General features: G+C 40.1%; 1 protein-coding gene across 2 annotated transcripts in view; it reads right to left on the reverse strand.

The window, feature by feature from the left end:
• CBFB (core-binding factor subunit beta) overlaps window positions 1-12,847 on the reverse strand; it is a 63,599-nt gene that overhangs the window by 7,419 nt on the left and 43,333 nt on the right. Inside the window, exon 5 of one of the 2 annotated variants that reach the window (XM_044255997.1) lies at window positions 10,153-10,248. In XM_044255997.1, the coding sequence (XP_044111932.1) occupies window positions 10,153-10,248 (96 nt within the window). Of the gene's footprint in view, window positions 1-10,121; window positions 10,249-12,847 lie in introns of both variants that reach the window. The other variant, XM_044255998.1, reaches the window with a different exon arrangement.

Here is a 12,847-nt window from a genome sequence, read left to right on the forward strand (position 1 = left end):
AAGTGTTATTTCAAAATAAAAGAGACAGTGGAAATAATCTACATTTCCAGCTGGAGACTGGGATGGCTCTACCACTTTAGCTATGTAATCTTAGACAAGTTTCTTATTCTCTTTCAGCCTCAGTGTCTTAAGAATCAAATGTAAAACAAACACTGTGGTATATATTGCCTGGTATCTAGAAAGTACTCACACTGTCATTATTACAACAAAGCTGCTGCTCATCACTTCCCAATTTATGTATATGAACATTTGAAATGTCAAGAAAAAAAAAAAACCCACATCCTCCCAATAAGACTAATTTTTACAAACTAAAACAAAGTTAGAACAAAACAAATTTTAATGAAGCTTCATCTATGATAGAGAGCAAAGATTTTTTTTAAAAAGATTTTATTTATTTATTTGAGAGTGAGTGAGTAGATGGAGCACATAAGCAGATGGACAGAAAAGGGAGAAACAGACTTTCCTGCTGAGCAGGGAGCCTGACATGGGACTTGATCCCAGAACCCTGGGATCATGACCTGAGCTAAAGGCAGATGTTTGACCAACTGAGCCACACAGGCACCACACACTCTCCTTTTCTCTTAGTATGGGAGAATGCAGATCTAGTATCCTCCTCCTCCCTCAACAATCCTCTTCCGGTCCTCATTCTTAGCCTGAGTTCATATTCCTCTGCTTCACTCTCATCTACTGCCTTTACCCAAAAGACATGTCAGGAAGGCCTAGTATAGACAGATTAAAAAATATATATATATTATTTATTTATTTGACAGAGAGAGAGAGAGATCACAAGTAGGCAGAGCAGCAGGCAGAGAGAGGGGGAAGCAGGCTCCCTGCTGAGCAGAGAGCCCAATGAGGGGCTCAATTCCAGGACCCCAAGATCATGACCTGAGCTGAAGGCAGAAACTTAACCCACTGAGCCACCCAGGTGCCCCTGACAGATTTTTATGTTAATTTGTCCTTACACAAAAATGAGTGTTGGTACAGTTGAAGTGATTTAAAAACTGAAGTCTGTGGGAATTTAAAATAGTGGCTGAGATTCATTTTTTTCTCGGACCACACAGAATCGAAGGCTCCAAAAACATACAAAACACAAATACAAAAACCACATAAAGCCTTCTGCCTGTTTTTATTTCTAAACAGTTTCCACCTAAAATTCTCCTATGATTTGCTGAATTGCATTAAAACTGCCTATAGTACTATGGACTCTGAAAAACAATCTGAGGGGTTTGAAGTGGCGGGGGGGTGGGAGGTTGGGGTACCAGGTGGTGGGTATTATAGAGGGCACAGCTTGCATGGAGCACTGGGTGTGGTGAAAAAATAATGAATACTGTTTTTCTGAAAATAAATAAATGGGGAAAAAATGCAAAAAAAAAACCTGCCTATAGTAAAATAAGCAATAATTATTTACCCATTCTCTGACATTAAAGACAAGAATTTATTTGCTAACACTTTATAAGCTAACCAGATGAAAGCATTTTCTCCATAATGACAGAGAAAATCTCTTTCAGCACGCTGTCACCATCCAGACGAATTAAGAGTCAACAGTACGATATTACAGTTTTAGAAAGTTAAGAGGCCAATCAAGTTGAAGGCAGTCTTTAGACATAGGGAGTGTACATGAGCTGCTATCAGTAACACAAGCAACTTTCCAATATATTTATGACCAGGCATTCATTCTGTCCTTTACTAACCTCAATCTCTTACAAAATCCCAAAGTAAGGCATTTGAATTACAGTTATACAGATGTGTGACCTGAAGAGAACTGCCATCAATAATGTGTCCACATTTTCAAATCACGGAAAGAGGCACTACTATGTGGCAAGAGACAGCAATGGGCAGGCACTTCACAGAAGAAATGTCTATGATTTTTTTTTAATGTCTAATTTTTATTAAAATAATAGTGCAGAGATCATAAATATATAACTTGATGAATTTCCCATTATATGAACACACCCATGTAACTAGCACCCAGATCAAGAAATATACTACCCCCCCCAAAAAAAAGAAATATACTACCCAAACTTTGGAGGCTCCCCTTGTGCTCTCCCCTCTCCCTAGTCACTACTCACCCCCTGGGTAACTGCTATCTCCATTTCTAACAGAACCCAGAAAAATTCAAAACCCTTTACTGTTGTTAAAAACTGAACCAAAACCAAACCAACAAAGAAAACAACCAACACCAGAATACAAAATACCTTGGCAAAATATCTCTGACTTTCACAGTCTAAAGTTAGATATGCCTGCTTTTACTGCCACTCCGGATACACCGTGAGCCAAAGTGAATAGAAAGAGGAAGTGAGCCCATTTTAAGAGTCAGATACTATGCTGGCAGCAACCTGGGTAGGACCTTAGCCCTGGTTTTATAGACGAGGCTCACAAGGATAAGTAACTTTCCTAATGCCACAAGACAACAAATAGGAAAGCCAGGATTTAAAATCAGAGCAATCTATTACAAACCTCATGGTCATTTTACTATATCAAAGGTTCTTAAGTTACATTCTGCCAGTTACTGGACTCCATGAAAACACCCCAGGGACTACAGAAGGAAATTAGAGTAAATCCCACCCCTGCTTCACTCAGAGAAGTACCCCTTTTATCCACTATATACATTGGGGTTCTCTATAAAATTTCAAATGAAGGGAAGATTTCAAATTTTAAGAAAAAACCCATATGCCAGAAGATACACATAAGCAAATTCTAGCATCTTCTAGTTCCATCATTCTGTGTTAACACTGAAAACAAATTTTCTTTCTTTTCTAAATATGTAAAAGATGTACAGGACACAAAATTCAGGGGCACCTAGGTGGCTTAGTGGGTTGAACCTCTGCCTTCGGCTCAGGTCATGATCTCAGGGTCCTGGGATGGAGCCCCACATCAGGCTCTCTGCTCAGCAGGGAGCCTGCTTCCCCCTACTCTCTCTTCCTGCCTCTCTGCCTACTTGTAATCTTTCTCTCGGTCAAATAAATAAATAAAATCTTTAAAAAACAATTCAAAAGGTCTAAAACATAAACAGTGAAAAGTAATCACCCTCTCATGTGGCACCTAGATACCTGATTCACCTCCACAGTTTTCAGTTCGTTTCCTACATTTCCTACTAAAGAGAGACAAGTATGTGCACGTACTCCTTTTTAAAAACCACCCAGAGGGTAAAGATATTATACAGAGTGTTACCATTTTGCTGTACACCAAAGATTTAACAGTATTTCAACAAGGTTACTAAAATACACAATGTTGGGGCGCCTGGGTGGCTCAGTGGGTTAAGCCGCTGCCTTCGGCTCGGGTCATGATCTCAGGGTCCTGTGATCGAGTCCCGCATCAGGCTCTCTGCTCAGAGGGAGCCTGTTTCCCTCTCTCTCTGCCTGCCTCTCCGTCTACTTGTGATTTCTGTCAAATAAATAAAATTAAAAAAAAATACACAATGTTTCTTCATCTCACTATAGTTTTTCACTTGACAAAATGATAAGCTGCTATCACCTCTGAAAGGTAAAGAAAAATATCATACTACTAAAATACCTTTTTCCAGAAAATCAGAGAAAGAAAATGCTAAATCCCTAATGATGGATTAGGTATGGAAAGCCATCCCTAAATGATGGATTAAAAGCTTTCTAAATTTCACATATGGTAAAATAGACACATGCTCAGGGAGTTTTAGAACTGATTTCAGTTTCAAAGACACTGGCACAAATTAAAGCCTTTAGTAACGTTAACCTTACGCATGTATTAAATGCTCGAGCACCACCACTGCAAGGTTAGCACCATGGGGCCAGAGGCCTCAGAGGTTATCCAAACGGGGGGGGACATCCCTAAGCCACTGACCTGCCAGCATCTCACACTTCCAAGGACCGTTTACTGGGTTACTGCCACCCACGAGTTACCAGTGCTCCTCAGACTTCACCTCCAGTCAGACATCAGGACCACCCACTGGAATCAATATTATTCTTTTTGCCTCAGCTTTTCCTTTTCCAGGCAAATGGTTTCTAACCTCTCCTGGCAGGTTTTATTTTTCAACTTAATCATCTTTATGGGTGATGTGGAAATTCATTTCCCACTGCTAGGGTGTATTTGTAGAGGCCTTTTGATTAGGAAACTGGTTTAAGTCTTCACTTTTTTTCCCATTCATCAGCTACTTGAAAGAGAGCAAGTCAATTAATTTTCCTTGGATTTCAGATTCCTCAAGTATATTAAGACCATTAGAGTACATGGCATCATGTCCCCCTGTATATGTTTCAGTTATGGGGGGAGGGACAATTTATGGACAATAATTTTTCCTAATGTCGTCCCCTTTTAGGAAAAAGAAGGTAAACTGTAAGAAAATAAGATTAAAAATTTCCTGTGGATTTTTTTTTTTAAGGTTTATTCATTTATTTATTTTGAGAGAGAGAAAGCACAGTAGGGAGGGGCAGAGGGAAGGAGAGTCCCCAAAAGACTGGGCGGGGAGGCTGAAGTGGGGCTTGACCTCACAACCCTCTGAGATCACAACCTGAATTGAAATCAACAGTTGGTCACTTAACTGACTGCGCCACCCAGGCGCCCCATTATGGATTTTTTTTAAAAAGGAAGCAAAATACACATGCACAAAATACCAAAAGGCATGCATACCTAAAACTCCCCTAAATGACTGCCGGTGTAGCTCTGGAGTCAGATTCCAGCCCAATTTTATAGATGGCAGTTCTCTATAAGAACTGATGTTAAATTATTGCCTCAAGGGACTATGGCATCTTAAATTATTGATGACAATCTAACCATTTTTTCTATGCTCCAGGTCATAATGCAGGGAACGTGCCCTGATACACTTTAGAGAACTAAAAGGTTGTTCTTAGCCAGGTAATTCAATTAACTGGAAACAGCACTGTGGCAGAGCTTTTAGTGCTAAAGAAGTATTTTAGAGCTACTATTTACTGTAGGCATATAATAGCCAACCACCACACTAAGTGCTTTTACAAGCATTTTCCTATCTAATTCTCACAACAATTTCTATGAGAAAATAAGCTTAAGAGAGATTGGCAAGTGATAGAGCAGGAATCTTCACTAGGTCTGACTCCAAAGCCCATGATCTCAAATCACTGACATAAAACTCACTGGAAACAATCTATCTAAGCAACAAATTATTTAACACCTCTGTCAATAGACTATGCTTTTGTTCATACACAAATATAAACATACATACATATACATTCACATACCAGAATGTTTTTCTTCAAGTAGCATGATTTTAAAAAATACATATATTTTTTAATTTATGACAGAGAGAAATAGCGAGAGAGCGAACACAAGCACGGGGGAGCTGGAGAGGGAGAAGCAGGCTCCTGGCCCAGCAGGGAGCCCAATGCAGGGGCTCGATCCCAGGAGGCTGGGATCATAACCTGAGCCGAAGGCAGACACCTAGGAACTGAGCCACCCAGGCGCCCCCAAGTAGCATTATTTATGAGAATAATCAAGCTAGCATTTATGACAACTCTTAGTGTCACTAATCTACAATTTTATTTAAAGCAAAATATATGCAAACACTTAATTACTCCATTAATTATCCAAGTTATTTTTCAAATATAATGTAGCCAAAGAGCAGTTTTTATAAAACAATTCTTATATTCATTTAAAGCCACATTGGCTTGTTCCAGAAAGGCTGACCAATCCTGTTCTCAGACATGACAAGACCTCTTACTGCTTCAAGCCTTTGCAAACACTGTTCTTTCTGCCCATAATGCTCTCCCTCGCTTGTCCAGTAGGCAAACTCCCACTCTTCCTTCAAATTCCTGCAAGGGTATTCTCCTGTGAACTCCCCAGGCAGAGGCAGACATAAGCACTCATTCCTCGTCTACACTGTTCACTGTTCCCCTTCTTTTTTTTTTTTAAAGATTTTATTTTATTTATTTGAGAGAGAGAGACAGTGAGAGAGAGAATGAGCGAGGAGAAGGTCAGAGAGCGAAGCAGACTCCCCATGGAGCTGGGAGCCTGATGTGGGACTCGATCCCGGGACTCCAGGATCACGCCCTGAGCCGGAGGCAGTCGTTCAACCAACTGCGCCACCCAGGCGTCCCTCACTGTTCCCCTTCTGAACCTCCATTATGTACAGCTGCTGCTAAAGTAGTCTACAATGATTATGTATCTATCTTCCCTCAAGACTGACAAGTTGCACAAGGACAGAAACCATCTTTCCTTCCTTCCTTCCAATTTTTAGAGAGAGAGAGAAACAGAGAGTGTGAGAGCAAGCAGGGTGTGAGGGGGTGCGAGGCAGAGGGAGAAGAGAGACTCTTAAGCAAGCTCCACATCCAGCATGGAGCCCGACTCAGGGCTCGATCCTATGACCCCGAGGGTCATGACCTGGGCTGAAATCAAGAGTTGGAAGTTTAACAGACTGAGCCACCACAGGTGCCCCTGTGCATTTTCATCTATGTATTTACCAGTCCCTACTGCAGAATGTAGGACAACATAGTTGGGGTTTGTTACTTAAAACCTACCTAATAGAAACTAGCAAATTATAAACATTTAAAACTTTTTCAGAGACCAGTAACATGTATTATTCTCCTTTGACTAACTTCTAGTCTACCCTGAAACTCTAGTTTTCAAAAAGCCAGAATAAGAACTATCTTTTGAAGATCTCCATTAGACAACTAAACACAATGCACAAAACACTGTGGTCGGGGTGCCTGGGTGGCTCAGTTGGTTAAGCCTCTGCCTTCAGCTCAGGTCATGATTTCAGGGTCCTGGGATGGAGCTCCGCATCAGGCTCTCTGCTCAGGGGGGAGCCTGCTTCCCCCTCTCTGCCTGCCTCTCTGCCTGCTTATGATTTCTCTCTCCGTCAAATAAACAAATAAAATCTTTAAAAAATAAAACAAACAAAACACTGTGGTGGGTAATGTGAGGGTTAAAAAATCAGGGGCCCCCATCTCAGTGGGAATCTACAATAGAGGACAGACATGTTTTTAATTGTTTCAACATACTGTTCTGTAAGAACAATAGCAAAAATAAGTGCTCTGGAAACTACAAAGTGGAAGGCTAATAACAGTGAAGGAGGCTGGAGACGGGACTGACAGAACGTTTAAGCTGGATTTTAACAAATGGGTGGAAAGGTACATTATCAGTCAGGGAACAAACAGCACTGAGCAAAAAGGTTCAGAAGTATAAGATAAATGCATATTTTATGTCTAAAAAACAGATATAAGCTATCTGCTTATATAATGAAATGTCATTTTCCCAAGAAAATGTCATGGGAAGTCTGATCACAAAAATCAAAAAGCTTCAAAGAAAATAAATGCATTGCATAATATCCTCCTGTCTCTTCTCCTAGCTAAAAAGTACTATATTCTTGGGGGTACCATTAGTTGCTATCACCCTATTAGATTAATTCATTCACTGACAAAGGGAAATCTCAATCATTAAAAGATAATTCTATTTTCTACACTGACCACTAAGTAGCTTGATTTTTTTCATTTATTCTAAAAAATATATTGTCACATAGAGGGATACACATACACACACACACACACTCACACACACAAAATAACACTAATAATAGCAGATGACACCTACTCAGAGCCACATACTCAAGGAGTGCTTTCATATGTATTTGCTTATTTAATCCTTACAATGATCTTATGAGATAGGCACAATTATTAGTCTCATTTTATCAATGAGGAAACTCAGCCACAGAAAGACGAAATACGTTGTTCAAGGTGACAAAGTAAGTGGCAAAACCAGATTCAGATCTTGCAGGCTGGCTCTAGTGTCTGGGCTCTTCACCACTATCTCCGTACACACACACTCTTACTTTTGTGTTAATTTAAATAATAGTGTACATATAATTTTGTGAATGGAAAAGCCCACAAATTTTCTGTAACACCGATTAAAAAAATGTTTTAATGTGTTAAAATACATTTAACATAAAAAAATTACCATCTTAACTATTTTTAAGTGCAGAGTTCAGTAGTGTTAAGTACATTTACAATGTTGTGCAACCAATTTGTAGAACACTCTTTAATGCCTGGAAATCATTTTATTTAGTTCATGTACTATAATTATATATATATTTTTTAAGATTTTATTTATTTATTTGACAGAGAGAGATCACAAGTAGGCAGAGGCAGGCAGAGAGAGAGAGAGAGAGAGGAGGAAGCAGGCTCCCCGCTGAGCAGAGAGCCCGATGCGGGACTCGATCCCAGGACCCTGAGATCATGACCTGAGCCGAAGGCAGCAGCTTAACCCACTAAGCCACCCAGGCGCCCTATAATTATATTTTAATTCCATTTCTTCTGATTATCAAAGATGAATGTGTGCTTTTTCCTATTCTTATATGAAATTGATAATTAAGCTTATAAACTTGAAGAATATATTAACATTTAACAATATCCTTTTCAAACATTAGTTCTCATCTTGGTTATTTTTGTTTTGTCAGAGTATACTTTTTATACAAATTGGAGTTCTGAACAATATATAGATACTTTAAATATAAATCTTACTATATATATATATTTTTAAAAGATTTTATTTATTTATTTGAAAGAGAGAAAGAGATCACAAGTAGGCAGAGAGGCAGGCAGAGAGAGAGGAAGGGAAGCAGGCTCCCCCCTTAGCAGAGAGCCCGATGCAGGGCTGGATCCCAGGACTCTGAGATCACGACCCTAGCCGAAGGCAGAGGCTCAACCCACTGAGCCACCCAGGTGCCCCTAAATCTTTCTTACTATAAATTTAAACTCTGCTTAAAGCAGGGTATAATTTTTTTTTAAAGATTTTTATTTATTTATTTGACAGAGAGAGATCACAAGTAGGCAGAGAGGCAGGCAGAGAGAGGAGGAAGCAGGCTTCCTGCTGAGCAGAGAGCCCGATGTGGGCTCAATCCCAGGACCCCGGGATCATGACCTGAGCCAAAGGCAGAGGCTTTAACCAATTGAGCCACCCAGGCACCCCAGGGTATAATTTTATATAGAAAAAAATCCATGTGAATTAAAAGTCTTATCAAATTTAAACATTGGGTAAGACTAAACTTCAGTGTTGAAGACTGAGGGAAGCATGGGTAATAAAACTAAAAAGACACAAGGAGGGCGCCTGGGTGGCTCAGTGGGTTGAGCCGCTGCCTTCGGCTCAGGTCATGATCTCAGGGTCCTGGGATCGAGGCCCGCATCGGGCTCTGCTCAGCAGGGAGCCTGCTTCCTCCTCTCTCTCTGCCTGCCTCTCTGCCTGCTTGTGATCTCTCTCTGTCAAATAAATAAATAAAAAATCTTAAAAAAAAAAAAAAGACACAAGGAAACGATCAGTATAAAAACTGAGGTAATGAGTACTTTCGAGGGGAGGGAGAAGGTCATAATTCGATGCCCACATGGAGGAGGCTGCTGGGGTTGCTGTCAAAGTTTGACTTTTTTTTAACCTGCATGGTGTTTTCAGGATGTTAGCCTTACAATAATTAAGCTACATATTTCTTTTGTGAGTATTTCTATCTCTGTACCATAAGAAAGTTAAAAGAAAAATGATTTAGGTTGGGGCACCTGGGTGGCTTAGTCGTTAAGCGTCTGCCTTTGGCTCAGGTCATGATCCCAGAGTCCTGGGATCCAGCCCCACATCAGGCTCTCTGCTCTGCAGGAACCCTGCTTCTCCCTCTCCCCCTTCCCCTGCTTGTGTTCCCTCTCTTGCTGTGTCTCTCTCTGTCAAATAATAAATATAATCTTAAAAAAAAAAAAAGGTTTAGGTTAATTCCCTTCTTTGAGTAGTTTGAAAATATTAAAAATTGCTCTAGTAAAGAGAATACACAAATGGTCAAACATTACACTTATAAAATCAAGATATTCATAAAAAAGTAAAGTAATATTATTTCCAAAGAGTTTTAATAATGTTCTAAAAATATCTATGATAAAGTAATTTTTACAAATAAGACAAAAATGAGGAAAGATATTTGGATCAATTAAGAGAATATATACATGACAGTAAATCGTTTTTATAAGGACCAATAAATGATGAATTCATGTACAATCTTAAAATTAAAACTAAGTCTCTTTATAGCAATTACATTTAATGAACACAAAAACACAGTATAACTTTTGACAAATGAAAGACAAAATTAAATTATTTATAAAAAACATTATGCACAAACACGACAAAGAGAGCCTGAGAGGTTGGGGTAAAGTACTAACCAGTTACTGCCAGCAGCTGTGAACCTCTCACCTCCATTTCCTCCCGATGAGACCTGTCTCTGTCTTCAAATTCACGTGTCCTTCTCCGAGCCTCTTCAAAGGCCTGTTGTGCTAATGCATCCTCCTGCTGTGGGGATACATGGAAAAGGTATTTTAATTTTGATTTAGAATAAAAACTTACAATCTGACAGTGTTTGCTTCTTGGAGGAAATGAACAGTTCTTGGAGAAATGAACAGGCTTTAACCCACTGCCTTCAGCTCAGGTCATGATCCCAGAGTCCTGGGATAGAGCCCCACTGTCAGGCTCTCTGCTCAGCGGGGAGCCTGCTTCCTCCTCTCTCTCTCTGCCTGCCTCTCTGCCTACTTGTGATCTCTGTCTGTCAAATAAATAAATAAAATCTTTTAAAAAATAAAATAAAATAAAAAATAAAAAAAGATTTTATTTATTTATTTGACAGAGATTACAAGTGGGCAGAGAGACAGGCAGAGAGAAAGGGGGAAGCAGGCTCCCTCCATCTCCCTCACCCACCCCCCCACCTCTCCCACCCCTGCCCAAGCAGAGAGCCTGACATGGGGCTCAATTCCAGGACCCTGAGATCATGACCTGAGCCAAAGGCAGAGGCTTAACCCACTGAGCCACCCAGGCACCCCTCGAGCTACTTTTGAAAGAAAACTTGGGCAGCTCTTTCTGCCCACAGGTCCTGTCCCCATGCTTTAATAAAATTACCTTTTTGCAACCCCCCAAATCAATGTTTTACATCACATTTTGGTAATAGTAACTGTGTTCAATCATATTCTAACAGCTGCACATGCTCTTCCTTTCCTTTACCTCATCCTATTCACCAAAATAAAATCGTGTACAAGTCAGTATTTAAACCACAGAGGTATACACTTCTATAATTTGGGTTTAAGACAGGCCAAGCCCTCTAATTAGGACACAAAAGCCAGAAATATAAAAAAGAGAACATTAACAGAATTTATTATACAAATATTAGAAACTGAACAATAGAAAGTAAATAAAAGTCCAAAGGATATTATCAAGAAAAAAATATAACAAGACTAGGGCACCTGGATGGCTCAGTGGGTTAAAGCCTCTGCTTTCCGCTCAGGTCATGATCCCAGGATCCTAGGATCGAGCCCCGCATCAGGCTCTCTGCTCAGCGGGAAGCCTGCTTCCCTCTCTCTCTCTCTCTGCCTACTTGTAATCTCTGTCTGTCAAATAAATAAATAAAATCTTAAAAAAAAAAAAAAAAAGATCTTTAAAAAAAAAAAATAGGGCCTCCTGGGTGGCTCAGTGGGTTAAAGCCTCTGCCTTCAGCTCAGGTCATGATCACAGGGTCCTGGGATGGAGTCCCCAACCCCGCATCGCACTGCATGGGGCTCTCTGCTTAGGCAGGAGCCTGCTTCCCTTCCTGTCTCTGCCTGCCTCTCTGCCTACTTGTGATCTCTGTCTGTCAAATAAATAAATAAAATCTTATAAAACAAAAAAGATATAACAAGTCTATCCTAACCCTTTCCCAATAAATAAAGATCTACACATGAAGAAAATCCAGATACCTGAAACTCACTGCATCTAAGGGACAACCGATTTGAATTTTCTCTTTTACTCCCCTTTAGTTTCCATTCGCAGCACCATCCGTTCATTTCTGCCAGCAATCTGAGACATCTTTGGCTCTTCACTCTCCTGTCTCCATAGAGCTCATCAACCACCAAGTCCTACCCATAAGAGCTCCTAAATACTTTTGGAAACTTAACGTGTCCTTTATTTTCTACATTTTCCTAGTTCAGGCTTCTAAGATCACTTATTAAAATTACTGCAAAGGTCTCTTAACCAGTCTCTTCCTGCTTCCCTTCCGTCATCCCCAATCTACCACACAGCTGTCAGAGCATGCCTGAGGCACAATCTGACCACAACACCCCCAACTTAAAAAAAGCTCTCTCATTGTCTATAGCACAGGATGCTCAACCTTTGCAGTCACACACTTAATACTAGGATTTTTTTATGGTACATTGGAAGAAACTAAAAGATAAAAATACCCCAAAGTCATCAATATTCACCTTCCTAGATTCACTGCAGCAAGGGGTGACCAGTAACTCAGTTCTAACCAATCAGACGGAAGCATAAGTCACCTAATGGGGCTTCTAAGAAAGTCATTTAAGAGGGGCGCCTGGGTGGCTCAGTGGGTTAAGCCGCTGCCTTCGGCTCAGGTCATGATCTCAGGTTCCTGGGATCGAGTCCCGCATCGGGCTCTCTGCTCAGCAGGGAGCCTGCTTCCTCCTCTCTCTCTCTCTCTCTCTGCCTGCCTCTATGCCTACTTGTGATCTCTCTCTGTCAAATAAATAAATAAATAATCTTAAAAAAAAAAAAAAGTCATTTAAGAGACATTTCACATCTTTTCTCCTTCCTATGAGCTGATGCTATGCCCAGAGATACAGCAGCCATTGTGCAAACACAAGGGAGATGTAATCACACATTGAGCACAGCATAGCAGGAAGATAAGACCCACAACCACTGTCCTCTAAGTGTGTGCTGCACCTATCTGGAACATACCTGTACTGCTTGGTATTGTGTTCTGTGTGATGCATGTTTTGTCACTATTAGTATGGCTGTTTAATACTTAAAATTGTCAATGACAAGATACTGTAACTTAAACAAAACTGAAAGGTGTAAAAAAAAAAAAAAAACACCTGAAACGTGTAATCAAATTTCTATTCTTTGATGCATT

The sequence above is a fragment of the Neovison vison genome, chromosome 7, assembly GCF_020171115.1.
Source record: "Neovison vison isolate M4711 chromosome 7, ASM_NN_V1, whole genome shotgun sequence".
In the NCBI taxonomy this organism is placed as follows: domain Eukaryota; kingdom Metazoa; phylum Chordata; class Mammalia; order Carnivora; family Mustelidae; genus Neogale; species Neogale vison.